This window comes from Ailuropoda melanoleuca, chromosome 6, assembly GCF_002007445.2.
Source record: "Ailuropoda melanoleuca isolate Jingjing chromosome 6, ASM200744v2, whole genome shotgun sequence".
Lineage (NCBI taxonomy): Eukaryota > Metazoa > Chordata > Mammalia > Carnivora > Ursidae > Ailuropoda > Ailuropoda melanoleuca.
In genome coordinates, this window is record NC_048223.1 from 51,176,867 (window position 1) to 51,202,598 (window position 25,732).

The following is a 25,732-nucleotide window of genomic DNA, read 5'->3' on the forward strand; positions in this document are numbered from 1 at the left end:
AAATAAATAAATAAATAAATAAATAAATAAATAAATAAATCTTTAAAAAAGAAAAGAAAAGAATAAAAGAATCTCCAATTCAAGCTGTCTTAAATAACAAGGAACTTTGTTAGCTCACATAACTCCAAGGAAGGCAGCCCCACAGCTCGTTACTCCAGGGTCTAATTTGTCACCGAGGACCCAGTTCCTTTCCATGTGTCAGCTCTGTCCTCAGGGCTGCAGATATCTGGGTGTCATATCTAGACACAACCTTGCCCAAAGGAAGGGTTTGCTTGCTTGGTTTGGTTTGGTTTTACCCGGGGGTCTCTTTTTAAGAGCAAGAAAAATCTAGAAGCAGGTCTGGTCATTTCTTATAAAATCAAACATACATCAACCTTATGACCCAGCAGTCTCACACCTGGGTAGTATTTACCCATGAGAGATTTCAACATATAAACCTAAGGACATGCATATGTGCACCCACATACACATGTGTGCGCACACACACGCACACACACGCACACATGTGCACACATACACACGTGTGTGCGCACACGCACACACACGCACACGTGTGCGCACATACACACGTGTGTGCACACACTGACACTCGCACACGTGTGCACAGATACACACGTGTGCGTGCATACGCACGTGCGCACACATGTACACACATGCACGCAATACAGGCACACACGTGCGTGCACGTACATGCACATAATACATGTGTGCGCATACACATACGTGCACACGCGTGTGCGCACATGCACACACAATACATGCACGCAGATACACATGTGCACACACATACGCGCACGCACACACACAAACGCATAGTAGAACACTGTAAGCTGCTGCATGCATAATGTCCACAACTTGGAAACTGTCCAGTATAATCTATGGAAGAGAGGATGACCTCACTGTGGTCCATTTATTCAGTGGAATGCCAGCCGCTACGAAAGAGGAACGGGTCACCAACACCCGGCCACACGGATGAGTCTGAACATATTACACAGAATGACATGAGCAGACGCAAAGAGAACATACACAGTGTATGGTGGGGAAAATCAACAGTGGAAAACAGGGCGGCTACAGGAGATGTTTGTCCCCAGGAGCTACCGTAGGGCGGGGGGCTGGCCGAGACTGATGGGGAAGGGGTAGAACGGAGATGGTAATTCTGCGTTATGGTAAGTGTTCGAGTTACAAAGGCGCGTGCATTTGTCAAAACAGCAAATATACACTTAAGATTTATGTATTTCTTCGCCTATAAATTTTACCTCAAAAAAAAAAACAACAAAGCAAAACTACCTGGGAACAAATTTTACCTTTCATTCGTGATACGAATGCTCAAGTATTTCAGAAGTGTCTGCAATTTACTTTGAAATGCATTCAAAAAATAATTGATAGATGGATGAAAAGACAAACTGATTAATACATGATAAAGCAAGTTATTATTAACAGTAGAAACTAGGTGGTGCCTGCGTGGGCTCTCATCGTGGAATTCTTACGAAGTTAGTGTAGACTTAAAATTTTTCATGATGGGGTGCCTGGGTGGCTCAGTCAGTGAAGTGTCTGCCTTTGGCTCAGGTCATGATCCCAGGGTCCTGGGATCGAGCCCCATGGTCCAGCTCCCTGCTCAGCAGGAAGCCTGCTTCTCCCTCTGCCTGCTGCTCCCCCTGCTTGTGCTCTCTCTCTCTCTGTCAAATAAATAAAATCTTTAAAAAGAATTTTTCATGATAAAATATTAGAGGGGAAGAAGGGTTTATATGCACTGGGTTTCAAGATCACATAAATTTGTCAAATACTAGTTTAATGAAATTTAAGGATGTTTCTCTAAGGGAAGATTTGTTACAGTTTTAAATATGCTGACATGAATGCTAAATTTACGTGTGTGTGTGTGTGTGTGTGTGTGTGTGTGTGCGCGTGTCTAAGCCCTAACTTAGATCCCACCCCCTCACTGCATCAAAAGCTAACAGCCTGGGAAGAGCAATTTGGGAGACAGAGAAGCCTGTGTTCCACAGGACCTAAGGCTCACCTGCCCTCTGGGGTCCCCCGGCTTCGGCGCTAGCTCATTTCCTGCAGTCCTGGGCGGGGGAAGCAAGCCACTGGAAATCAGAGCAGAAACCAGCAGGCCTCTCCCGTGAGCCTTGCCTCCCTTTCCTGCTCTGACCTCCTTTAGCGGCAGAAAGATTGCCAGCAATCCCTCCTCATTTTTGTCAAACAAAAAAGACTTGGATAGGGGCCCCCTTCGTTCCCGAGAGAAAAATGAATTTCCCGGGGCCTGTGCGAATTCTTTGTTTTTGCTGATTTTAATTGGTGATTAGGCCCTGAACATCTTGAGAAATTAAGCCAGTTTCGATAGCCCGGATCTACAGGAAGCCAATTTGTCACAGTTCCCCAGGCTTGGCATGTGTTAAAGTGACATTTCAGCTACCTTCCCCTCTAATTTTGGTGACTTTTTGTTTGAATTCACACTTGGTGGATGTTAATAGTATGTGGGGGTTATGCATGCAGAATACATTGACATTTTCTCTCCTGAAGGAAGCACCATGCTGCCGCCCAGCCCCCACCCCACCCCAGCCATTTTTGCTGCGTGTTGGGTGCAGTGGGTACCAGGGATGGTACAAGAACACAGAACAGGTCCCTGCTTGGACCCCTCTGCCCTCCTGCAGCTGCTTCCCTCTGCTCAGGACCCAGGAGCCCCAGGGGAACGCTCAGGAGGCAGCCATCTGGCCCCAGGGTTTGCAGCGGCCACTGCGAGCCACAGGGGCAGAGAGCAGGCCCTGTGGTCATCTGGGGTCAGCAGCTGAGCACACCACTGCACACCCATGACCGGGGCCAGTGACACTCCCAAGGCAGACGTGTGACCGCAGCACCAACTGGACACTGCTCCTCTTTCCGTCATTTGCTTTACGTGCTGGCCCCAGGAACCCATGGAGAAACACAGCCAGCACTGCCTGCAAACGTGTCCGCCCCCCTCCGGGCTGCACGGAGCCTGCGAGGCTCACTGAAGCATCGGCAGAAAGGAGGCTTTTCCTGCGAACACACGGCACCCTCAGTGCTTACCCCCGCCAGGGGCCACTGTCACGGCCCGACACGGCCAGAGGTCAGAAGGCTGCCGGACCGCTCAGGCTGGCCGTGAACATGCTTCCCATAAGCCTGGCAATGACTGGCTGGTGGCCTCTTGAAACTCAAAGCCAAGGATTTCAGAGAAACTTCCAAACAGACGTTCATGGTAACAGATCATGCTTTTTCCCAAATGATTTTTCCCCGAGACATTGTACGATATCGGGGAGCAGGGCTGCACATCCAAGTGGAACCCCCGCTGTGTGCCTTTCCATGGTCACAGGCTCTTTAGTAAACAGAGAAAGCTTTGGCCGAAACCTCCTTGGGCTTCTCCTCTCGCGCTGATCAATACTATCAGCAGGGAGCAATTAAAACAACACCAGATCCTCTGTGGGACAACACCGCGCTGGCCAGGGGAGCAGATCCCAAGTGCCAATAACCCTGGTTTGTGCTTCATTCCACCTTCGCTCCTTGTCCAAGCTGTGTCCTGCTACGTCAGAGTCTGCCACGAATCCAGCACGGTGCACGCAGCTCAGACGCTCAGGACAGAAAAGCAAGTATTTTAGCAAAGATGTAAGCCATAAATGGCTTCCGTCTACTCATAATGTCCCCAGAAGTTCAACTAAAGGCTGAGTCTCCGTTTGGTTTCATGTATGGTCCAGCTCTCTCTCTCTCTGGCTGGGGCCAGTCTCTCCATCGACTGGGACTTCTTAACGGCTCCAGGGGCCTCGTCTTCATCTCTCCCTCTCACTTCCCTCCGTGTAACACGAGTGGTTATCGAGCACAGAACTTGTTCACGCGCCTCCCGTCGCCCTACGTTCCACTGCCACGTCGGTCACCGGCAGTCATGCCCGATGATTCCCGTTCTTTCAGGAACTGCCCTAGGTATGTGAACGTGACTAGTTACATCTCCCTGAGCACTCCTGCATCTTAGACTCCAACTCTTGAGAGAGGAGTTGGACAAAGCCCTTGACGTGAAATGAAGGATGTACAATATCCTGGTTGAGGTTCTTGGTAGAAAATGCACCAGAGTAGCTACAAGCCTACCACCACTTGTCCTATTTCTCGCTCACACTGAAAAACGCGTTGAGCCATTAAGCTCAACTGTTTAGGACTTACCTTAGTCCAAACCAAAAAGATAAGAGAGAGAAGAAAGACACGGACTAACCTAACAACATATTATAAACCCTCTGGCAAAAATAGACCAAGATTTCTGGACGGTAGACACCTGACACTTTCTCATAATGTTTTGATGTTCCTCGTAAGCAACTGGATTTGTTACTAACCAACATCTCACTTGTTACTAAGCAACTCCTTTCCAGACACCAGCTTGGGATAGCCCAGAGCCCTCCCAGACAACAAACCACTAGAGCAGTCCAAAGAGAGAAAGAAGGAGAGGGCAAGTCATTCCAGTTCATCTGGAGTTTGGGCTTTGCTTTAGTGTTCGGCTACGTCCTTAGTCCTCTGGGGGGAGAGCGCATTGAAGGTTCTGGCAAGAAAGACACCTGAACGTGCCCCCTCCAGTCCCCAATCCGGTGTTAATTGTCTTCCCGTTCTGCTGGACACCCTGTGTGTGGAGAGTTGGAAGTCATTAGAGTAGACTCTAATAGCCATTTCTATTTTTAGGTCTTCAGTTGTCGTTAGGACACAAATTTGCATGCCCAGCCATTAAAGGTACTCTCCAGATAACAGCTTACTCGTTGTCTTCTAAATTTATTTGACCACAAAAACTGGGTCACCAAGGACTTCTTGTTTCATCTTCAACATGCAAAGAGCTTTGGAGTCAAGTCACCACTCTCCCATCCTTACAGCTAGAAAAGGCTGGACAAACCACCCCCACATCAGGAGACAGGTGCATCCAGAGTCAGAGCTGAGATCCGCTTACACGGAGCAGAAGTCATCAAAGCTGTAAATTACTAGGAACACGTACATGGTAACTTAGATGAATGGCTGGGGGTGGGGGGGAGTCGAAATCCACATAAAATTTTTGACTCCCCCCAAATTTATCTACTACTAGCCTACTGTTGACCAGAAGGCTTATCAATAACAAGCAATTGATTAACACCTATTTTGTATATGTATTATATACTGTATTCTTAGAATAATGCTAAAGGAAAAAAAATTAGGAAAATCGTAAAAGTACAATTACAGTACTGTATTTATTGAAAAAAATCCACGTGTAAGTGGACCTGCTCAGTCGAAACCCGTATTGTTCAAGTGTCCACTGTGTTATCAATTATACTTGAAATGCGACAGGTCTAAAAACACCAATAAAAAGACAGAGATTGTCAGAATAGATTAAAAACAAGATGCTGTTTATCTGCTATATATTCTGACTACAAGAAACCCACTTTAGAGATCCAGAGAGGTTAAAAATAAAGGGATGGAGAAAGATATATACCCTGAGAACACGAATCAGGAGAAAGCTGGAATCGTTATTTTAATTTCAGACAAAGCAGACTCCACAACAAGGAATGTTATCAGGAATAGAGAGAGGACAGAGCGATAAAGGGGTCAATCCTCCAAGAAGACAGGGCAACTTCAATGTGTATGCACCTAACAAGAGAGCGTCACAACACGTGAGGTTCTAGGCCACCATGGGGCTGGGAGCAGACTCTGGGCTGGCCCCCTCTAGGCGTCGGAGCCTTCCCTTGTCCTCACCTGGGAAGCCGTTTTGGCCCCTCAAGCCACACCCTGGACATCCTTCAACACAGGAACCAGGACAACTGGAGCTTGCATAAGCCTCTGAATTTGGACCCCCTACTTCTTTTTTCAACTTTGAAAAACATGAGAGTCTGCCTATCTCATTGATCTCTGTCTTCAAATCTCTAGTAAACTTGTCCCAAGAATTCTCAAGAGACTCTCCAATCTTTGCACTCACCAACCATGGTGTGTTATGGAATAATGAATGGCTTCTCTCAAGGACTATTCCTGTTGATCAGATGTTACTTGTATGCTGCGACTGGTAAACCATAAAGTATAAGGGCATTTCTAAATCCATAGCATCCATTTTCTCAACGGCTAGACGCTAAATGACACCAGTGCCAGGCCAGCACTTGAGCACGAAGGATTTCTCACATGTGCAACACACATTAGCTCTCGTGATAAACCTTCCCTCCCTGTCTCCACTGATAGTAAGCCAGGGCTGTCCACCTGTCCCTCTCCCCACGATCCGAACCCTCTTCCTCCCTCGTTCCAGTTTCACGCAACCTCCCCTCACTAGGTGTGCTGCTCACGGACCACGCCCATCTATGACCTCTGAGGGCTGGACTCTGGACCTGGCAGGTGGCTTCGTTTTCTTGTGACTTGCACTGAAGCAGCAAACAGAGAAGAAACTTAGGTGCTGGTAAGCAGGGTATCAAGGCTGGATTTGTTCGAAGTAAGTTTCCTGACCAAAGGGAGAGAAAAATAAAGAATATCAGTATCAGGGCAACTGGGTGGAACAGTTAAGCATCTGACTCCTGGTTCTGGCTCAGGTCGTGATCTCAGGGTTGTGAGATCAAGCCTGCAAAGGGCTCTGCGCTCAGTGGGGCATCTGCTTCAGATTCTCTCCCTCTGCCTCTGCCCCTCGCCTCTGCACAGTCTTTCTCTAAAATAAGTAAATCTTACAAAAAAAAAAAAGATATATCAGTATCGAGGAATCCAAGTAGCATATCCTATACCCTAGATAACTCAATAACTGGTTGTATAACGATGGCCAAATTAAAGCTAGCAAGGGTTTTCATTTTATGTGATATTTATAAAGTTTATATTTATCACATTTATCAAGTAGGTATTCGGGAAATAAAACATTAGGAAATTGGGAAAATCAGTCTCTCATCTTGTGATGTGGATTTCCCCCTACTCAGTTCAGGCCCCGATTTCTCCCACTGCTGACTCTTACTACAGAGTTTATGAACACTCACAGCATTTGGGGGGTGCGGGGTGCTGGGGAGAGGGTGGAAACCGGAACTCCGATCAGTCATCTCCCGCAAGATGGGATAATAACGAACCTTGTGGTTTTGTGAGGGTTACCAAGATAATACATAGCAAGTGCCTTCCATGTAAAGAGAGCCAAACAAAGCAGCTACTGTCCAGGGTTTTGTCTCAGCAAAAGAAAGGACAAAAGAAGCGCATGTCCTCAATCAGGGAGGCACTATCAAGCGGACTACGATTCTCCCGAACACGGGATTTCTCCGTCCTTCCAGGGATCTGCAGACCGGGGAGCCACAGGATACGTCCATTCAGGACCCAATGCAGTCAGGCACGAATTTCTTTAGTACACACGTAGGACGCAAACCTGTAGTTTTTTTTTTTTTTTATAAAACTACCTGACTTAGGAAAAAGGATCCAATTTTTAGCATGTGCCAACACTGCATTTTTGTTACTCAAGTTGCTTTACCCTTCCATACGCACGCAGCACCTGCTTGACGGTCAAGGTCAGGAAAAGGCTGTACCAGTGAAATACCATCCCCAAATTCTGGTCCACTTGCCCCCAGAGGCCATCCCGCGCTCTGACGGAGACACACGTCCAGAGCCCCACGCAGGAAAGCTCAATGGCTTGACATCGCTAGCCAAGGTGGTCTGCGGCTTGAATTTAACTCGCTTTTGATTCTTTTTATGTATTTTTGAAAAGACACTCACTCGTCCACTTTCAGGAACCTCGAGGGGAAAGAAACAGGACTGCCACGGGCCCGGTCTCAGACAAACCCGGTGAAGAACAAACACAACGCAGTTTTTTACCTTTGCCTTAATGACTTCATCGACAACTTCCAGGAAGGATGTGAACACATTAGAAATGACAGCCATTTACTTTAAGTATCAGGTTTTATTAAAAAGTGCATTTTGATTAATTTATGATCTAGGTAAGCTGTTAAGATATCAGTATACCCTCTGGAATAATAACTTTACAAATATTTAAAACAAACAAAATTTTAAAAGCCTTTTTATTTCCTTCACCATTATTGTTTTACAATACAAATATCACCTTGTGAATACACAAAAAAAACCCTACGGAAGATAATTCTGCTGCGTAAAATACAGAATGGATATATATACTTCTTCATTCTTAAAAAACTATTTTGTTCTCCACATTGGCAAGTATAGAAGAGAATACTTCCCCAAACATACTCATGTCAGGAGTAAAACTTAGAGTTACATGCAGTTTCTGCACAAATATATTTTAAAGAAATAGATCTCTGTTTTGTTGTTTACCAACAAAATTGTCATGAGAGTATGGATAACTAATTTAGAGCTTTCAAGTTTTAGTTAAGTGATCATTTTCAAAACTCTCTTTTTAAAAACAAAGTATTCATGGCTGTTTTCATTGTATAGTTAAAATCGAACTACCAAATAGATGATAAAATAATTTAAGTGGTACGTGTCATTGCCACCTGCTCACAATATGGGAACGGGCTCTGACTTTAACTCCCCCATTCTTTAATTCATAGCGATTAAAAATCACAAGCAGTCTTCTGATTTAATTTAGCTATAAATGCAAAATTTAGTAGTGTATACATACATTTATATTTCCATGGAATATTTTATTTTAAATAAAAACATTTAAGATTGCCTACTGACCATACAATCAAGACAAGAAAGGCACTAGAAACATAGACAAATTTCTCTCCCAAGAAGCATTTCTAAATTTTAACTCTCTTCTCTCTGACATGTAAAAATCTTTAAATTTGGTTTTCATAACATTATTTTGAAAAATAAAGTTAGGAAATACTTAGAAAATCACTTTATAACAGAATCTTTTTTTTTTTTTTGCACTTTTTGACACACTCTCTCTGCTGATTTTTACAAAACCCAAAGTCACCGAACCTTTCTGTGTCTGTCATTTTTATTTGAATATCGGTGCAACAGGTAGAAAGATTTCAGAATCGAACCCCATTCAGGTACTTAGAAACCTTCATAGAGACATTTGCTAGAAAATGGCTTACAGCCCAATCTTTGGGGCAAGAGATACGAAAAGTATGTTTTCCCAAGAAAATAATACGCTTTATTTCCAGATGTGCCTGGAAAGACCAGAACTGATGATATAAAAGCTCACGTTTATGCTGCTGCATCATATACAAAGGAACAGGTGGTCGCAGGTTATGGAAATCCCAAACTTATGAACAGGAAAATGTGTACAGTGCATGATAGGTTAAGTTTTCTTTATTGTTGTCCAAAGCAGGTCCTTTGGAGAGAAAAAAAGATCACAGTGCTGACCAGGTAACTCAATAGGTTAAGTCAAGGTAACGGTTGAAAGAGAGCAGGATCAGGGAGGTGTTTGTTTATGGCATCTTCTCTCATGGAGTCCTTAGCACTTCGGACAGCTCCTCGCTCCCCGCCGTGTGCGGCCGTTACGTGTCGTTCACCAAGCGGCTATATTTCACTTGTCTGCCCAGGTGCACGACCGGCCACGGGAAGGGCCAATGGTAAGAGCGAGGTACGATTCCTTGGACGTTCTTTTCAAAGTACTGAAACGGCCTGTACCACCACACCCGAGCCAGGAGGTTCATCTGGGAAGCTTCTTTTAGCACCTGGGAGAACAAGGACAGGAAAACCAAGTCAGGGGGAACGAGCCCGTCCCAAACCCCAAAGGAACATGTGCATTTTGCTAACCATCTTCCACCTGGAGTTTAGATGGTTTTCTTATTCCAGTTCACAAAGGTCCCCAGACCCACCCTGTGTGTCCCACGTGCCCCTGTTATACACGCACATCGCCGCTCTGAGCTCATCTGCTGGACCACACCCCAGCAGAAAAACAACACCAGCTCCGGGAGCACACGGACAACTCGGGCCTTACTCTATCTCTTATCCATAAATATATCCCTCCATCAGTGTTTCGGTGACTTTTCTGTGATGGAAGTTCAGTACTCAGCTGGGGCGGGGGCTGGGGGGGATGGACACCAAGCAGACATTTGTCAGGGGCGGCGGGAGAGTGGCACTCATTTCATTCTAGAAGGATGTGATGTCCGTGTCACTGCGTTCACACATCCCCTGTTCACTTTGCACTCTCCAGTGGGTCAGCCTCACAAAAGACAACCCAATCCCAGTCGCCGACCCCTGAGAGAACCCCACGCCATCCGAAGCCTCTCTGCGCCCTCCCCTCGCCCTGCGGGCACCACCAGGCCAGGGAGGGGAGGGTGGGGGTGGGGAGAGAGAAGCCGCGATCCCGCGAGGAGGGACACTCACTTGCTGATTGGCCATCGTGTGGTACCACCAGAAGAGTCGCGTGGTGATGTAGTACGCCACCACCACGTCCACAGTGTAGTGGTCATGGGCCAAGAGGATGCAGAAGATCCCAACCACGCTGAGAAGCCAGCAGATCCAGTGGTACCACCAGAGTCGTCGAGGGGAATCTGAAGAGAGCAGACACCCACCATAGCCCCATCCTTCCAGCCCCGCTAAGGGCACCGACCACGCCTCTATGACCACTTCCGCACCCGGTGACTCTGATCTTTCCTTCTGGAAACACGTCGCGTGGGCCGCAAATCCAAGAGTTTAGCTTATACGTAACCAAGGTTAGAATGGCAGCAGCTTAATTTATGATTTTATCAGCGATTGTAATTTATATTTGGTTACTGCTTGATTCCTACAATCCCAAATACACTTTAAAGGGGCAACTGACAGGCTAATGCATCACGCTGTATTAAAACTGCCCGCTGCCATTTAAGTCAATTTGCTTGTAAATCATTTGGGGTTAATGCTCTAAACAAAAATCAATACCTTTCGGTCCAGAGATCCTTATATGGGGACTGGGCAGTCATAACGATTCAACTGTCTTATCTGCTTCCCAAGCTCTACAACCATACGCTAGTCTGAAAGCCTTTGAGAGTCTCGTTTCCCAAGTAGAAATAAGAGAGGATCCAGATGCCTGGGGATTTGGGTCCAAGTGCATTCAAAGGCAGGGCAGGGTCAGAGAAACACCTGTCCATACCTCGATCTGGAAGCCCCCCTGGGGGGAAGCATCAGAATCTCTGTTAGTGCAAGCCTTCCCCCACTTGTGTTCTCGAAGCATGGGCCGGAGAGGATCTGACATTTTCCGTTTTATGCGGGAATGTCACCTGCCTGTGATCTATCCTCCCTACCCAGGGGGGAGGACGTTCAGACTTTTACTGGATTTTCAAGGGGTCCAAGAACTAGTCATCCATTTAACCAATATTTACCGAGCATCTCCTATATGCCTGTGATAGAAGTTCTAGCTACCACGATCAATGAACAAAACAGGCGAAGAATCTGCCTTTGCAGGCAGGTCCCGTCCTAGTCCGGAGGAGAGACAATACAAAATAATCATGATAACTAAGTAAATTAGATGGTATGTGAGAAGGTGGTAAGTGCCAAGAAAAAATTAAAAATTTGAACAGGAGAAGCAAGATCAGAAACAGAAGGTGAAGCGAGGTTTCTGGCTTTAAATGGAGTGTGGGGGGGTCTATATTCCACTCCCAGGAGAATCCATATTTGCACCCTAACAACACAGCAATAGCAGCTACTGTTCCTTCCTCACGCAACTCTATTGGAGTCCACGTGTGCCGCCTGTTTTCATTCCTACCACCTCTTCCTCGGCTAGAGTGTGGCTACCATCAGCTCATTCTAAAGATGAGGGAACCAAGACTTGGAGAGGTTAAAGGTGGTCCCCAAAGTCACAGAGCTCGTGATAGCATCAGGACTCAAAATCCGCATTTGTGACCCCGGTCTTCCCAGTCTCCAAACATGGCATCTGGGTTTCCTTCAAGGATAAGGCTTAGCCCCCACTGCAGTACAAACAGCAGGGAGCAGGAGCGTTCCCCCGGGGGTTACACCAGGCCTCCGCGGCACCCACCACCACAGCCAGCTCACCCCAGCACAAGGGCAAGACGGTGCCATGACAGTTCTGAACAGAAACTGTTAGAATTCACTCTACTTGGTCACATGCCAAGTGCAAGCGGAACATCTATGCTCCCTTCTCCCGGTGCCCTGGAGCACAGCTCCTCTTTTCTAAAATCCCCCTAGTTTAAGACCAAAACTGGCCTGAGGCACGTGGGTGGCTCAGTCGGTGAAGCGTCTGGCTTCAGCTCACGGCATGATCCCACAGAGGGCTCCCTGCTCAGCGGGGGTCCGCTCCCCCTGCTTTGTGCTCTCTCTCTCTCTTTCTCTGTGTGTGTCAAATAAATAAAATCTTAAAAAAAAAAAGACCAAAACTGGGCTTTCCAACCTTTGGTCTTCAACTGTCTCCTGTGCTCCCAGTCAACCCTGCTCCCCGCAGACTCCTGTTTGTTGACCTCTCTCCGCTCCCCCCGTGTGTTGCCAATGCCAACACCGTTACGGTGGTTCAGACCACCCCACATCCTCCCTGGATTGTGGCAGCAGCCAGTCCCCCACTCTCGCCCTGCTCTCCAGCCCTGTCCCCTCCACCCACCCTGCACCTGCTCCAGCAGGGGTCTCTCCTTCTCTGGAGGAGGAATAGGACAGCATGGCCCCTGTCTCTGAGAGAATGGAGTTCAGACTCCTTCTCGTGGTTCAAGGCATGCTCCACGATCTGATTCCTACTTATTGGTCCATTTGTGACTTCTCATCATGACCACCGCTCTGACTTCCAACCACACCAACGTTCCAGACGGTGCCACACACTCACTCCCAAGACACGTCCAGACTGCCATGTGTGTGTGTCCCTCCTCCAAGGTACCGGCCGCCTGGGTCTACTCACTATCCTTCATGGAAACTGCCAGAATAATGCTCATAGAGACTGTTTTTAACAATAAAATATTTAGGACAACTGAGTTTTCTACACAGAGAAAAATAATAAGCTGTGGTTTGTTACAATGAGCCAGAGCCTCATGTCTCACCAGTATCGTCTGAGAGGAAGCAAGAGGGAAGAAGACCACAGAGAACATAACACCAGTATGTAGATTTGACAAACCATCAAACCATGACACACAAGCACCAAAACATGCATGGAAAAGACAGAGGAAAATGGGAGGGGAAGGAATGAAAGGCCTTCATCACCTAGGAACGTTTTGCTTTTTAAATGGGTTAAATGAAAGTGACATGGAAAACACTAAAATCTATTACACCTAAGCAGTGGACAGGGGTATATTTGGTATTGTTTTTGTGTATCTCATAATAAAATATTCTAAGTACATTTTTTAAAGGGAATTTCCCGTTCATTCCTGCCTCATTTAGTGTCCCTGAGCCCACGGCTTGTATGAAGGATGTCACCAAGCCCCTTCCGTCCCCATGGTTTAGGGCAGAGGGCTGGGAGCTTGAAAACACATGGTTTACCATCACATCCAGACAGGCCTGACCCAATTCCTCTGGTCTTAGGAGATTTCCTTCTGGCTCCTTCCAGCAGCTCCAACGCACCCCAAATGCTACGCTGACATTGAGGGAACAAGGCACCCCTCCCACATGGGTCACTGTGGGGGCTGCGGTGTCTGGGCGCGGTGGGGAGAGGGGGGCTGCCCTCCTGCAGGAGACTCCGCAGAGCCCGGGGAAAAGGCCGGGTGTCGTGGAAGGCTGCCATGCACTTACACTCTTTGATAAATAAGTAGGTGAGCGTGAGCATGACCGTGTGGCCGCTGTACAGATAGTCCCCGCACATGTTGTGAGAACCAGTGATGGACAGGCCACCGCCGGCGATGAGCTTCATTATTCTCCGCAGCTGGGCTTCCCAGTCTCCAAAAAGCTGGTGGGAAAAGAGAAAACAAGATCCGTTATTGGTCCACATGGAAGTGTGCCATGATTACTACTGTTCAGAATTACTGTTTGCAATACAGTGATTTTCTAATCAGAAGTACATACTCGGTCTCTGACTTTGTTCCCCTGGCACAACCTTGGGAACTTCCTGAGATGAAGGTGTCTTGGGTTATTCCTCACAAGCCCCGTTCAGCACACTGGACACACTGGAGTGCATGCTAACGAGGCGACTCTCAGAAAGCCCCAAAGGATGGGGGATGGACATCAGGAGAGCCAACCAGACATTCAGGGGGCTCGACCTCCAAGGAGGGGACAGGGGCTGGAGGCTGAGTTAATCACCCATGGCCAATGGCCTCATCAATCCTGCTTACGTAATGAAGGCTCCACAAAAATCCAGAAGGACGAAGGTTCAGAGAGCTTCCACGTTGGTGAGAGTCCAGATATGGGGGTGCCAGGGGGAGTGACGCATCTGGACAGGGCACAGAAGCTCTGCATCCCCTTCCCACACACCTCGCCCGGGGAATCTTGTCCATTTGGCTGCCCTAAGTTATATCCTCTTATAATACACTGGAAATCTAGGAAGTAACATGCTTTCCTGAGTTCTGTGAGCAACGTTTAGCAAATTAATCAAACCTGGGGAAGGGTCACAGGAACCTCCAATTTATAGCTGGGGGCTCAGAAGCCCCAGGGACAACTCGGACTTGGGACTGTCTGAAGCAGGAGGTGGGGACAGTCAGTGTGACATGGAGCCTTTAGCCTCTGGGATCTGATACTATCTCTAGGCAGGCAGCATCAGAATTCATTCCCCCACATCTGGTCACAGAAGTGTTCAGGGTGGGCGCTGAGTGCAGAGGAAACGCACGGGAGCGTTCTGCCTTTATGAGTTCATACTGAGATACCTAAGACCCCCACCATGAAGACCCCCCGCCGCTCAGCATTCACTGCTCTTTGGACAGTGCTCGGAAAGGGTATGGTCCTAGAGATGAAGCACACGGTCTCAGAACGTTCCTTGGATGGAAGCCCTTTCCACAGCACACTTCAGCAGACACTCGCCCAACTTTTAAAATTATACCGATAGAAAAACAGTCACCGACTGATTTACTACCAGAGTCATTTTGGGAAAAATATCAGGAAAACTTCCGGTGCTCGGCTTGGGCACAACTGTTGGGCTAACTCAGCTGAAGCACCGGAGACTGGAGCAGTCAAATGCGAGAAGACTTTGGTCTGTGACATTCCACGACCGAACCCAGACAAGGGACGGAGGTGGATGTGCCTTCAGTCTTCTGAAATTACGTGGGTAGAACTGCATGTTTTTCCCTTTTAATAAGAGTGAAAAAAGTTCATAAATAAATCTACCTGTCTCTGACGCACGTCTGGGCTGCACACTGGAGTCGTAAGTGGCTTAAACAACTCACTCACTGCAATTTTTATTTGCTCGGTCAAATGAAATGTGTGCTTGCCTGTGATTTACACTTGTCAGCACACTGTAAAATTCTGGTTAGTTGACCAATTTAATCATGATGACCCTTTTCAGCTCCTCACTGACGATAGTCCAGGCTTGGGGAAATACATGTTCTATTCCAATTTTCCTTTAAAAAAATGTATCCGTATTTCTAGTTAACATGGCAAGTTGAACACATCACACAGACGGTATGGATTCCCGCACTCAAAAGGTCAGTGAACGTGCAGCTCAACAGAAGAAAACAGACCTACATAACAAGACACCCTAACACCTCCAGAAATTAAAAACAAGCTTCATACAAGGATCAAGAGTCAGGCTTTTTCAAAAACAATACTGGAAAACAGAAGGCTTTGGAAGAATGCCTCCAAATTCTGTGGGAAAATGATTTCCAACTTAGAATCCTATACCCAGCCATATTATAACCGGCCCTACAGTAAAGGATAAACTAAAGCCATTTTCACACACACAAAATTTCACGCTATTTACCACCTATGTCCTCTTGTTTTCAGGAAATTGCAAGGATAAGTTCTGTAAAGCAAAGGAGTAAATGCAGAAAAAAGAAGAGACAGGACCCGCTAGGACGCCAATAAAGGGAGAGCCGAGGGGCTGTGAGCGCGGACAGTGCAGGGGAGAGTCGGGGTGCGGGAGGGCTGTCCTCAGGGAGGTGACACCAACAGAGCCCACTGCCTCTGACAGCACTGAATGACATCACCACATGGGGAATGGATGTGCACACAGACAATGAAGAGAACAAAAAGCAAGGCAGTCACTAACTCTACAGGAAACAAAACACAGCGCAGAAACGTAATCAGAGCGAACGACAGGAACTGGATACAAAGAGCATTTACAAACTAATAATGTAAGCACTGGGTATGGCATTAAATCAGAACAGAGAACCAGACGGGGAAGTGGGGGTAGGAAGTGTGACGGCCCGTGGTGGGACAGGGCATGGCAGAAAAAGGCACGGAACTCCTGCTGGGGCACCGAGGACCCTCAGTCCTGGCCTTCCCATAGGAGGTCAATTAAGATTTCCACCAGAAAAGTAAACAGAACCACCATGTCACTTACACACACACACCCCCACCCATAAAAAGTGAAAAGATATGAAGGTACAAACACCACCAGATTCAGTTAAAAGAGCTGAAAGTGAGTTGGGTCAGGGTTGGGGGCTCATGTTTTTCATAACTTCTGCAGAACCATTTTATATTTTAAATTGCATATGTGTATAAACATGATCAAAAAAATTTTAAGTTTTAAATTGAAAGTTTGGTCCAGTTCTGGCATAACAATGGATAAAGAAGAAAATGATGGCAAAAAAGGTTAGGTAGCTTTTCACTTTATATTATTTCAGACTGTCCTTCTAAAACTCTCTTTTTTACACTAGAAATCATACTCTCAGGCACCATCACCCCATAATTTGCCCTCCCGTTTTAGCACCAAAATATTCATGGGGAACCTGTACGTGTAGGGAGGAGGGAGAAACTACAAGGTAAACGTAGCATTGAGGAAAAAAATAGCCAGAAATTAATGCTGCATTTCTTACAAGTGCCCCTATAACACCTAAGCTTGCTTTCAAAAATATCTTTCCATGTCGGTCAAATCTCTGCGAGGAGGGCAGTCTCTTTAAGATTAGTGGGACACAGGAAAAGAAGACAGATGGTTACAGCCATGTAAAAAATTTTAATGGTTAAAAAAGCAAACACAGTAAAAGACAAACTGCCAAACAATTGGAGCAGAAACAAGTTACCATCTTTTTCCTGTGCACTGCATATAAATGAAGTAAATAAGACCAACGTAGGAAACAAAATTTACCAGTGGACAGAGGATATGAGCAGATGGAGGCAGAGAGACTCTGTCAAACAAAGAGAAATACAAATGGACATTAACAGGAGCTCACTGTTCCCCTGTCAAGTTAGCAAAGCTGACAGAAGCAGGCCACCGGGTGGGGGGGGGGCAGGCACAGGGTGGCCCATCTCCTCAAAGCAGCTCCCTTAGAAGGAGGGAACATGCTGGATGCGGCCGCCAGGGGCGCAGGAGAGCAGACAGGTGGGGCTTCCGCCACTTAGCTGTGTGACCCCAGGGGGCTGACCAGTCTACCCCTCAACCTCCTCACCTACAGCCTGGGCACTGACAGCTTTATCACGATTGGCCAAATCCCCTGCAAAACGCATCAGTATCGACCGGCATTCTCAACAGTGCAGCCTGTGACCCCTTCACGTGGCTTCTAGGAGTCTACCTCAGAGAAATGACCCCAAAGAGGAAAGAAAGCTTTATGAAGAAACACTGTAATCTTATTTATAAAAGCAACAAACTGGAAGCTATCTACCCAAGAATGGTCATTAATGAGCTGTTCCCTTGCTATTCGAAGCCCAGGCCCTGCCCGTTCTGAAAACACCAGGAGTCCCTATAAATAACTCTGGGATGTACTGAGCCCACTCTGAGAGGATGCACTGGACTCACATTAGAGAGATTCAAATGCACCCAACTAGGCTGTAACTGCCTTTTTTTTTTTTTTTTAGATTTTTTATTTATTCATTTGAGAGAGAGTGTGCAAGCAGCAGGGGAGGGGCAGAGGGACAGGGAGAAGCAGGTTCCCCACTGAGCAGGGGAGTCCAACGTGGGACTCGATCCCAGAACCCTGGGATCATGACTGACTGAGCCATCCACACGCCCCTATAATTGCTTAATAAATTAGGAAAAACTAACTTTACAATGCCTGTGCAGGTTTACATCATAAACATTTTCTCTTCTTGAAGACAAAACATTTGGTATAATTAACTATGCTTTTAAAAAAAAAAAAAAAAGGCTAGAATGTACATTCCACATGTTAACAGGGTTTGCATGGAAGTTGGTAGGCTTTCTCCCAGTCTCTGTCCCAAAGGGACTTCCATTCCTGCTCCTTGGGCTGGAAAGAGAGGGATTGTCCTGGAAGTCTGCAGTGGTGGGATTCAGGGTGCCTTCAAGTGCAGGCAGGACATATGGGAAGAAAAAGAGGAAACTCTTGGCTTATCTCTCATACTTCTCATTTTGGTTTCCTTCCCCAATCTGCCTACTACTATCTTTTAGTGTCCTCAAAACGCCACTCTGTATATTCTGCCTAGTGTTTTTGACTTGCATTCAGTGGGAAACAGCATGGAGTGTGCTTCTTCCACTGAAACTGGCTATAAACACCTCCCCCATTAGCAGGCTTTTGAATGTTCATTTTTGAAAGCAGAGATATTTGGGGGGGGACATTCACATGCTCATTTTCTCAGTGGACACTACAAAGCTGTGACAAGAGATCTCCGATCTATACCACTATGTGAATCACAGTCTCCTAGGGACACAGAAAAGTCAGTTTTTGGTAAAAATCAAGCAATTTTCTTCAATATCTAATGAATGGCTAAGAAATTAAGTAAACTGGCCAAATCACTTAAGCAAGAACAAGGCACAGAAAGCAAGTCCAGGCAGGAGAGGGTTCTTAACACCACAGACCACTCTAGTAGTTAGAAACCAGGCAGCCTTTGGTTTGTAAAAAACCAAAAAACAAAACAAAACAAAAAACCAAAAAATAAAAACAGTATTTTTTCAGTGCTGACTAACAGCGCTCTGACGATAATTCATTCGCCATCCTTCGGTTTGCAGAGGGCCCGGTGTCCTGCATTTGAAGAGCAGGGACATGCACTGAGCTTCACCCCCTACAGGCCCAGGAGGGGAAACCTGGAACCAGATCTCATCACATGATGCTGCACCAATCTGTGGCTTTGGCAGAACTGTGACGAATGGCTCAAAGTGAGCCATCCTCGCCCCTTTCCCAGGCCTCACCTCACAGCAGCCCTGGGGAGTCACACCGCAGGTCCTGCTCCCTGGCTGTTCAGAGCCGGAGCTGGGAAGGGGGTCCGAGTTCTCGGACACCATCTGCGGACGATCTAGAAAACCGCACGCCACCTGCATGGGGCCGGTCTCCCCCCCCTCCCCCGACCCAGCTTGCACAAACCACGGCCTGGACACACATAAAGTAACTTTTCCTTGAGCAGCTTCGTACCTCACGGAGGTAATACCTGCTATCATGACCCGGGCATCTCTCAAAGTAAGCATTCATTCATTCATTCATTCATTCAAAGAACCCACCTACCACCACCAGGGCAAGGAGCTTTTTGTCGCATTCCTGAAGAACCATCTCACTGCCACACAGAAAACTCACTCTCGTCTATCCACGCCAAGCCCAGAAAGCTGCTCTGAAACTCGCAGACCACAGTCCACACCCACTACGGACCCGGCATCGAGGAGCGGAAGGATCTGCAGAACCCAGGTCAATCACGCCCCGGGCAGCCTGCCACTGAGAAGCACGCACCACACGCTGTGGTCTCCCCTCACCTTCAGCTCCCTCACAACAGAGCCAACACCGGCAGAACTCTGCCACTCCCTGGATTTCACCTGGCACACAGCCCTCCTAACTAGTGACGGGCACCAGAACTAACAGGAGTAAGAGAATGTCTTTCCGTGTGACCCTGAGGCCTGCACGGAACAGGCAGTGTGTTCACAAGCTCTGGGGATCATAGCGGCCTCATCATCTCACACCTGTGCCCTCACCAACTCTCACACCTTCTTACTCTCACCTGACTGGGCAGGGAAAAGGGACCGGTGGGGTGGTTTTACGTAAGAAAACATTAGTTTTCGTTCGTACAGAGATGCCAACTTTTCGACTGAGTTTTCCCATTAGTTATCTCGTCCTATCCTCCCCAGGCTGTCAGGTGGCTGGTGCAGAAGTCATGAGGTCCGTTTTGCAGATAAGCAAATGAGCAGAGAGGTCTTTCTGTTTCCCACAGTGAGTCAGCTGGGATCAGATCCAGATCCTTCCTCTCACCCAAGCAAGCTTGCCTCTGCCTCCCCCAGTGACGGAGCCCGAATGGCATCCCCAGGCCGCTGCTGCTGTTCTCACGAAATCCCATCCACCACACACGTCATTCTGACGACGCAGGTGCACACCAGTATTCCCAGAGATCCTTTTTTCCCCGAGTGTTTTTTTCCTTTTAAACCAAAGTTCCCCATTTCTATAAAAGTTATTTTCACGGAAATCCTTCACACCAATTGTTCATTTTCTGCCTTCTCAAGCACGGTGTTTTCAACTTGACTGTAACTTTCCTTGCTTCACGCTGTGCTGTGTTCGAGCAATGCTCCAAACGTCTCCGAGTCTGCTTTCACGGGAGCAAGGACGAGCGCACATCCAACCCTAGCCCCAGGTCAGGCTGAAGCGTCTGGGGGGGCACCCTGCCTGTTCTCATCTTCAGAATTCTCTCCTCTGTAGCACGGCAAGAACTACCTTTCCTCGCCCTCAGCCCTCACCACCCGAAGTAAGAGGATCTCTGGCAGAAGTGACCACTGACATTATAAAGTGCTGTCCCAACTTAAGGCAGCACCCCAATCCCCAAGCCCTTCAGGGAGAACTCCATGCCTAGCACCCAGCACGCGAAATCCGGGGCGTGCTCCTCGAACACGCAGCCCTCACGGATTCTCATCCGTGGTCACAAGAGACTTTTCTGAACTCCTCCTCCATGTGGGAACTGCCTCATTCCTGGGAAGATTTTGCCTCATCCACAAACATCGTATCCACCTCCACTGATCTGAAGGAGAGATTTCACTGCATATATCCTCTCAGAACTTACATATGCAACTTCAAAAACGAGTTTTCCCTCCATTAAGCTCCGAGGATTTGGGGCTCTGTCCGTTATCAAATGTCTCCATCCATTCTTCTACTAGGCTGGCTTTTTTATTTTGGGGGGAGGAGGGCTGCCTCTATAATTATCAGCAATGAAACACTAATCCCCAACCAGCCTTCCTTCCCCCCCAAGTAAAAACTTTAACATTTTTTTCAAGGCCTCTAGTAAGGAGACTTACCAAAGCTTCATGAAATCTCGAAGTCATTCACCCATGTTCTTACTTGTCCCATTAAAGAAATCCAGCATGTCAGAAAGGCATGATTACTTTTTAACAAAATTATCTTTGCTGTTAAGTGTTGGGGAGATACTTTCACCCTACCTGTTTGTGAAGTAAAAATTAAAAAATTCCCTCAGATTTTCGTTAGGAAACTTCTAGAAAGATCTACAGAGTACAGATCTTCCTCGACTTACGACGGTGTCACAGCCCAATAAAACTATAGTGAGTTGAAAATATCCTAAGTCAAAAATGCATTGACTATCACCAACCCAGCAAAGCTCAGGGCTTAGCCTCACTGACCTGAAACACACTTAGAATGCTCCTGTTAGCCTGCGGTTGGGCCCAACCATCTAATGCAAAGCCCACTTTATGACCAAGTGTTGACTGTCTCATGGATCGTACTGAGTACTGTCCCCGAGCAAGGAGCACAGAGGCTGGCCAGGCACTGAGGCTCCAGCCTCACCAGAAAGGAGGGCTAGCCCAGGAAAAGATCCGAATTCACAAAATTTGATGCACGGCTCCTACGGCATGCGTGTCGCTTGCCCACCACGGTAAACTCAAACACTCGTAAGAGGGGCCACTGTGGGCGGGGATCGTCTGTATAACGAACAGCCCCAGACCCTTCACTTAGACTCATCGATTATCAGCATTTTGTCACATTTGCTTCTTCCTCGCTCTCTTCTCTCCTGGACCACGTGAGAACAAGCTGAATATACTAGGATGCTTCACCCCATACGTAACAACAAGAACAGTTTCTTCCATTGCCACATTCCTAAATGCGCAACAATGAGGCAAGAGGATCGCAGTTTACAGACATCCTGACTCAGGCTCCCGAAGGTCTCAGCAAGTCCTTTAGCGTGTCTATAACCCCAATCCAGGGTCCAGCCAGAGGATACATTTCGAGGCTACTTGACATAGTCTTTTTTTTTTAATTTAATTTTTTTTATTTTATTTTATTATTATATTATGTTAGTCACCATACAGTACATCCCAGGATTCTGATGCAAAGTTCGATGCTTCATTAGTTGCGTATAACACCCAGTGCACCATGCAATACGTGCCCTCCTTACTACCCATCACCAGCCTAACCCATTCCCCCACCCCCCTCCCCTCTGAAGTCTTCAGTTTGCTTCTCATAGTCCATAGTCTCGCTACTTGACATAGTCTTAATTTTTCTGTTTCTCAGTCTTTGTTTTTAGACAGTGACATTTTTGAAGAGTCCAGTCTAGTCTCTTTATACAACGTCCCTCAATTTGGTTTTATTGGATTGTTTCTTTGTGCTCAAAGTCAGGTTCAATGTGATTGGCAGGAATATTACAGAAATGGTGTGTCCTCCATAGCACATCACATTGAAAAGCATCTGATATCAACTGTCCTGTGACTGGTTTGGTCACGTGGCTATGGGAGTGTCCGCCAGATTTCTCCACTGAATACACACCTCTGTCCCTCTCTAATTAATCAGGAATTTGTGTTTTTCTTAATTTATGTAAATAGGATACCCCCAACCTTTCTTCACCCAGTGGCCTCAGGACCCACTCTTGGTTCCTGCTGGAATTACTACTGTAGTCACTGCAGATGGCAGTTTTCTAATTCTAATATTTCTTTTCCATCTAGGAGTTGAACTTTTTTGCCCTTAACATTAATTTTTTAAAAGGTTTTTTTTTACTAATGTATTATAATTATTGCCTTTATTTCACTGGGTACTCCAACAATCTCAAACCTGGCCAACGGGAACCTCTCCAGCAGGAAATACGGCTTCTGAATGAACACCCTGGCCTGCGGTGTCCAGGCAGCTCCGGCATCCCTCCCTCAGGACGTGAGTCCCACCGTCCACCCGACTGCATGGTGACACAATGGATAATGCTTCACGGAGACTCGCTCCTTGGAATGCCTGCTGGATGCTTTCTGACTCTGGTGACCTCTTCACATAAGCTGGCTGCTGCCATGTTGAAACCTCTGTCCCCTTCCCCACGTCCCCCAAACACGGCTGTCTCTGCCCGGCCCACAGCACCACGCCAGTGCAGCCTCACCTGCCTCCCTCAAGCACACAACAGAGACGCAGCCCGACTCCTTGCCTCATCGCTTAAGAACCCGCGGTACCTGGGAGGCAACGGGCCGGTCGAGTGTCCCTGAAGCAAATGCAGTCTCCCCCCAACGCCCTCGGGAGGACTGAATGCGAACAGGGCGACGGGGATCACAGGTGGCAGCAATGGGGACGTAGGACTGGTGTCACTGTGGGATCCTCCATCCTCCCTCCCAAACAGCTTCCTTCCTGTATTGTGGGGGATCCTTCTAAGGGACACACGTGACCCCATCATGCTTCTCCTCCTCCAACCGCTCCTGGCTTCCTAACTCCTTAAAAGGGTGACAAGACCCCTTCAAGTCTCTCCACACATCCTCTCTGGCTTTATCTCTGGCTGCTCATCACAGGGTCCCACACACAGCGCCACCCCCTTGCCCAGACCCCCTCTACACCCTTCTGCCCCTCAGCTCCGCACAGCAAACTCCTACTCATCCCTCTGAGACCTGGCTCAGACGGCATCCCCTCGGCACAGTCGACACCCAGCGGTGTTCACCACTTTCTGGGGGCGCCACACGCTGTCACAGGCAGGACTCAGTGAGTCAGAGCAATCTGCTGGCTTATGTGTCTGTCACGGCATCTGCGTGCCCAGGAGGGGGACACCTGTGGTATCGATTTGTGGGTCCTCAACATTTACCCCACACAAGGCCGGTTCTCTAGAAATGCTTGTTCAGGAAACACTCTACCTGCTTGGGCATCAAAACAATCTCCCCGCCTCACAATCCAGGAGAGCGAGTCTCCCTGGTGATGGCCCTTAAATAAAATCATTTAGGGGGCTCCCGGGTAGCTCTGTCGGTCCAGAGTCCGACTCTTGATTTCAGCTCAGGTCATGCTCTTAGGGTTGTGGGATCGAGCCCTGTGTCGGGCTCTGCACTGGGTGTGGAGCCTGAGATTCAGGAAAACAAAATAAGAACAAAAAACCATTTAGAAAGTTTACAAAATGTAAAACTGCATATATCAAGCATACACTATAAAGAAACAGGAACAACTGTACAGAAAGCACAATCAGAAACATGAAGACAAACGTACATAAAGGACTAATATAGAAACGTCAACAGTAAATAGGGCCAGCAGTGACGGTAAAAATTTTCCTCTTTTTGTATTTTTTAATTTTAATTTTAAAATGGAAATAATAATCTTTTTAAGAGAGAAAAAAATAATTTAGTCCATTTTTTTTTTTTTTTTTTTTTTTTGGTCCCTGAAAAAGGAAAAGAATCGTGGAGAGAGACAGAGGAAGGTGAAGAGCTTCACGATGGGGAAGGCTCTGGAAATTATCTGCAAGGAACAGTTAAAAGTGAGAACAAACAAAAAGGCCGGTTATGCTGACGGTAAGACACAGGGAGGTGAGCAGAAAAGGAGGTAAAATCAGGCACAATTTAGGTTCCATGCACTTGAATGGATCGACATGAAGCTGCTTTGGTAACAAATGCTGGTAAGGGTCGCGGGAGCGGATCACAGCACCAAGGGCGGTCAGGGCAGGAGGCGGCCTGCTACACTCACACTGCCCCGAGGGCATGAGAACGCCCCAGAAAGGTCACGTGGTCCCCAAGAGCGCAGGGCCTTTCGTCCTGGGAGCCTGGGGTTGCGCCAGAGCAGAGGCCCTGGAACCTGGGGACGGGGCCAGCACCACTCAGCTGCGGGGTGCGGGAGGGGCTCTGACCTCTCTCGTGCGTGTGACGCAGGATCACTGACAACAGAGGAGGCTACGAAGCCCTTCTGTCCTTACTTTGTCCTCTCCTGTCCCGCAGAACCGTTACGGGCCCCATGCCACCCAACACAGCCCATGGCCACCAGGAGGCTCTTCCTGGCTCAGGAGAGTCATGCCACCGAAAACACGGTGTCACAGGAGCGCGTGTCCCTGCTCTAATTAGCCCCCTCTTCTCCAAGGTTTGCAAACCTAAGGTCACCGTGGAGACCACAGAACACCTCACTCCAAACAGAGCCACGGGTTCACTCCTGCAACTACTAAGATGAGAGCTGAAAACAGCAGGCATTATTCCCTCAGTCGGCCGTAGGTTGTCTGTGTATCGGGGCCCAGGGTGGGGTGTTTTTTTTTTCCTTTCAGAGTTCGCTACAACAGTTAGAAAAACTTTCTTACAGGAAGCTAAGAATGCTGAAGAATTCTCACATATTTCTGCATTTTTTTTTTTAATGGAATCCTAAACAACGGTGCCAAGATGACAAGAGGGTGTGCTCCGCCCAGTCCACAAGCTCCCAGCAGCGCAGCTCTGATGAGCTCAGCAGGCAGCAGGCTAATCCAGCATCAGACGCCCGACAGCCCCCGCCGCGAGCCCATCCCGCCTCCACGAGGCTCCGGGACAAGCGCGGCCCGAACCGAGCACACCAGCTTTCCCCGTGGCTCATCTCTGTGGCAGGAGCACTGCCGGGAGGAGGCCCGCTCTCCGTCCTCCTCATTTCCCACAACCGCTTCTCCAAGCCACTACATCTTGTCAGGTGAAGCGCGCACCGCCATCAAATGAACGAACAATGGGAACAATCTTCATGATTACTCCTGCAGGCCCGCTGGGCCGCTTTTCTTAGAAGCCACACGGACTGAGTACTGCCGTCAAGGGAAGAATTCAGTA

General features: G+C 47.6%; 1 protein-coding gene across 9 annotated transcripts in view; it reads right to left on the reverse strand.

The window, feature by feature from the left end:
* Nucleotides 1-7,832: 7,832 nt before the first annotated feature.
* Nucleotides 7,833-25,732, reverse strand: part of SGMS1 (sphingomyelin synthase 1) — a 262,265-nt gene continuing 244,365 nt past the window's right edge. For all 9 annotated transcript variants that reach the window (XM_034662373.1, XM_034662374.1, XM_019794256.2 and 6 more), the window contains 3 exons: nucleotides 13,525-13,678; nucleotides 10,210-10,376; nucleotides 7,833-9,554 (listed from right to left, as the gene is read on the reverse strand). In XM_034662373.1, coding sequence (XP_034518264.1) covers nucleotides 9,375-9,554; nucleotides 10,210-10,376; nucleotides 13,525-13,678 — 501 coding nt within the window. In that variant the 3' untranslated portion in view covers nucleotides 7,833-9,374. The remainder of the gene's footprint in view (nucleotides 9,555-10,209; nucleotides 10,377-13,524; nucleotides 13,679-25,732) is intronic.